Here is a 4,293-nt window from a genome sequence, read left to right as displayed (position 1 = left end):
GCTTTTCTTTGCAAGCTCCTTTGACTACGATGACCTGGATGACTGAGAACCTTCACAGACACATCATTTATCTGGGCTGTTATTTTTACTGTAGGAAAAACCAACAGATGCCTTGCCAGCCTCAGATAATTTCCTCTTCCTGATCAAATAATTTAATCGATAATCAGATAAACTTGATGGCGGCCAAAGAACCTCAACTTGACCTTAATTGCCAGACTGCTGCCAACAGTTTTTGAACAACTGTTGTTGTGTGTAACACAGAGGAAGACCGGGGAGAGGGGGGGGGGGTTTCTGAAGGACACCGACGCCATGTCTGCTCTTCACATTACAGATGAGATCATAGCTTTGAACGCTCATATAGGCTGGACAGCCAAACATACTTCACACCGTCAAACACTCGCTCTAGCTGAATGTGAACCGAAGAATGAGGACAATCAAAGCAACACACTAAAAACCAACTTACTGAACAGCATCAGTGAAGTGATGTTATTTTTATCTGCAGCCTATTACTAAACTTATATATTATATTTATTTTACTGAGAATTTATTTGTGGTTCATGATCCATTGTGGTTCTGCTTAAACCCATCATAGTAACACATCAGAATGGAGAAGTCTTCTTTTGGATGGAATTCACACACACACACACACACACACACACAGATACATACATATGTACATGCCCACAAATATCGGTGTAGTGCAAAACCAGATGATCAGCAGCTGGAGAATTTTGGAGCATTTTGTTTGACCGCCGGTGGCTTGAAGGTAGAGTTGCCACTGTACTGATGAGCTCATAGCCCATTCTGAGGTACCACTTGGCCCGAGCGGGGACTGTGCTCACCAAACACAGCTAAACAGCTAAATAAAGCCACATATTTATGGTATACACAGAAAGGACGGCCTGAAAGCTACTCCAGAAAAGCGATGAATGACCGTTTCGCACATGACGGCGTCGTAAATGTCTTAATTGGCTTAATTTCAGTTATGACGTCTACCCCACAGCCTGGGTCAAACAGCACCAACCAAATGACACAGACCCCCTAAATAGACCAAAGTTCACTTTCCAAGCGCTCTAAACATAGTTTGACCTTTTAAGGAGGATATAGCATATCAGGTTTCCACGATATAAACAAGGAAGGAAAATTATCCTGTTGGAAGATTAAAAAGCGGCGATAGTACGGAGTTAAACGAGCTGGAGCCCAAACAGCCAAAGTTAACAGCAGGTAGTAAAAACATGCGTATTGCCGCTACCGGTGCAGACACATGCGGGGGCTTTCTTACCTCGGTAAACGTTTCCACACCACTGTCCTTAAACCTGAGAGAGGACTCACTGAAGCGGGAAGAGCGCGACCCCCGAAACTCCACTGAGGAGAAGAAGCGCGAGGCAAGACTGCAACAGGTGACACCGCGCGCTCACGAGCAGCACGCGGAGTGACGTGACCGCGCACGTCTGGCAGATTGGTTTAGTTTTTCCGAAAGCTCAGCATCGTTACACGTAGTACACACATGTTATTTCTATTTACTGCGTAAATTTAAATATGTTTCCCCCGAAAGTAGAAATTGTTTTCTGATCAATTATCAAACATACTTCTGGCTTGTTCTTAGAAGTATGGAGTATCGAGTCGACTGTACGGTGTCAGGTGAGAGAGATAATGCAATAATATAACAGCGACCTCATCTGGATAAAAGTAGAACTACAAATGCGTAAAGGAAATATCCATTACCATACAGTATAAAACAAACTAAAGTTCATAAATAAAAAAGGGTATTTTTTATACAAAACAGGGATGTAGAGTCATACACATCGAATAGTGCCATAAAACCACAAATACATATCAGTGTGCATAAACAGTGACATCAGAGTTATGTAATATTTGTACTGTGCTGTGAAAAGTGTTTGCCCACTTCCTGATTTCTTAGGTTTTTGAATATTTGCCTGGAAATGGTTAAAAGGCCATTTCTAAGATTTTGGGACTGCAGCAGTAGAATGACATTTTGCAACAGTGTGAGTTCTGTTACATCTGGAATAAATCTAACACAGCATTTCATAAAATGATGATCCAACAGTCAAACATGGTGAGATGGTCTGGGGCTGCTCTGCTGCTTTTGAGACTTGCTGTAATCCTTCAGGATGTCAGTTTGTACCTTGAACTTCAAGATGAGCTTAAATAGTCCATCCATCATCAAACACCCTCCTGTGAAGCCAAATGAAAACAACTCTGCATAGAAGAGTGGGCCAAAATGTATCCTCGGTGAGACTCATTGTGAGTTATCACAAAAGCTTGGTTGCAGTTTTTACTGTCAGTGGTGGCACAAGCTGTTATTAGCTTCAGGAGGCAATTATTTGTTCACACAGAAAAAGTAAGTGCATTTTGTATTTACTCAGGTTATCCTTGCCTAATATTTAAAATTCTTTGATGATCTGAAACATGTAAGTGTGATAAACATGCAAAAGCACTGCACTGCACTGTAGATACTGTTGGATGTTCATGAGACCATCATGCACTCACTCTGCAACAGAGATGTCATCTTCTACAGCGCTGTCAGGCCACTCAGGAGGAGGGAGGTTGATACTGTCTGACAGCCCTGGAGGAAAGTCTCTGCTGCTTGCTCTGCAGGACAAAGTCTCTTGTTGGGACATGGCCTCTTTATCTTGCCTGATAGAAACAGCTTCCTGATGAATGGCCTCGGCCTCCAACTGCTCGTCCAGGTCTGCGTGTGGGGTGTAAAGTAACAGAGTCACTATGTGAACTTTTAACTGGAAAACATTGTGGTATGTACAACTGGACTTCCCACCGTCATAAACTTCCAGCATGGCTGAGCAGGAGACAGTGCCGAAAGCGTTGTGGACCACACACTTAAACAGGCCAGAGTCTTCGGGAAAGGCCTCAGTGATAACCAGCGTACACAGCTCCTCTGCAGGGGTTAACACAGCATCGGTAATCAAGACGCCAGGGCTGCAGTTTCACACATGATCAAAGACGCACTGCTCCTGGTTGTTATAGAAACACACCCCTATTATCAAATCAAACGGACCATATCAATTAAAGATGGAGGCCTTTTACGGTCTTAGACCAGTAGCACTGTTGTATAACAACATGTAAAATTGTCAGTGTTTCACTTTCTTTTAGTGGAAAGAACTTTCCCCTCTCATCACAGAGAGCTACTGCGATCGCAAGACGCCTCTTTGGTTTAACTACCTCACTTCGATCAGTACAGGAAGCCCTGACTTTACCATTAAGAAGACTTAAAAACTGATGATTCAGACATGAGGCTCAAATTAATAGCTCAGTGACTCTGGTCATGTGATCCATGCTCCATCCTCTATAAGCTCGATACCATAAACCATCCAGGGCACATGTTTCTTCTCTGATCTTACAGGCTTTGGAAAGTTATTCACCTGCAGAGGGGAACATGGATTCTCTCGACACATAAGTAACTACACAGCTGGGTAATGAGTGCTGATTGTGAAAATGAACATTTCTCCAGTATTTACATCTTTTATCCACTTGGAGCCACCAGTGTGCTGAAGTGCTGAGTGTTCTCACTCTTACTCAAGCCAACAACTTCTACTCATCCACATTTCCCAGTCACGAATAAAAAACAAAACAAAACAAAGAAAATTAAAATAACAACACAGAAACATCACTTTTAGTAATTTCAGAGACTTTGTTTTTTTGTTTTTTGTATCTTACAATGTCGAGTAGGTTTGACACTTTGGGGAAATGGCTTCTCTTTGAGTTTGAATGTAATTAACATCAGGTACTCACCCGGCACTGATGCAGAACTGGCCTCTGGAAGAATAAGCAAAGAGATGAGATCATTTCTGGAGAATTTACATGGTAATAATATTTTCACAGTTGTATATATTGAATTCTGTTTCTGGATAGAAAACATCTAAGCGCCTCTAATCTGACCCGTGTGAGCTCTTAACCGTGGGATAAAAAGATGTTTGAGTGCAGGGTGTGGATCTTTACACACTCTTCAGAGGTGAGATCGAGGAGTGTATTTCTGCTTAATCCTTCATCCAAACCGGCTATTATAGTTTAATAAAGTTTCTAATTAGCTTTGATTTTGATTTTTTTGTATCCAGTTTAGTTGCAGTTAGTTTCCAGAGTAGCTTTTCCTATGTCAGTTTAGTTTTTATTGTTTGAAAATGTTTAATTTTGTTTCTACTAGTTTCAGTCTTTTTTTTTTTTTAATGATTATTAAGGTCGCCTATGCAGTAGCACACTTCTTATTATTCGTCGGATTTATTCTTCCCAGCCCCAGTCTGAAATTTCTTCTGCTGC

General features: G+C 41.6%; 1 protein-coding gene across 2 annotated transcripts in view; it reads right to left on the bottom strand.

Moving 5' to 3' along the window:
* myot (myotilin) overlaps positions 1 to 4,293 on the bottom strand; it is a 39,490-nt gene that overhangs the window by 18,064 nt on the left and 17,133 nt on the right. The window contains exons 6-8 of one of the 2 annotated variants that reach the window (XM_005949582.2): positions 3,772 to 3,795; positions 2,798 to 2,917; positions 2,512 to 2,713 (exon numbers count right to left, since the gene is read on the bottom strand). In XM_005949582.2, the coding sequence (XP_005949644.1) occupies positions 2,512 to 2,713; positions 2,798 to 2,917; positions 3,772 to 3,795 (346 nt within the window). Of the gene's footprint in view, positions 1 to 2,511; positions 2,918 to 3,771; positions 3,796 to 4,293 lie in introns of both variants that reach the window. The other variant, XM_042215222.1, reaches the window with a different exon arrangement.

This window comes from Haplochromis burtoni, unplaced genomic scaffold (assembly GCF_018398535.1).
Source record: "Haplochromis burtoni strain Fernald_Lab_line unplaced genomic scaffold, NCSU_Asbu1 Contig_684, whole genome shotgun sequence".
In the NCBI taxonomy this organism is placed as follows: domain Eukaryota; kingdom Metazoa; phylum Chordata; class Actinopteri; order Cichliformes; family Cichlidae; genus Haplochromis; species Haplochromis burtoni.
The sequence above is the reverse complement of the archived record's forward strand: the minus strand, read 5'-3'. Positions and strand labels throughout refer to the sequence as shown.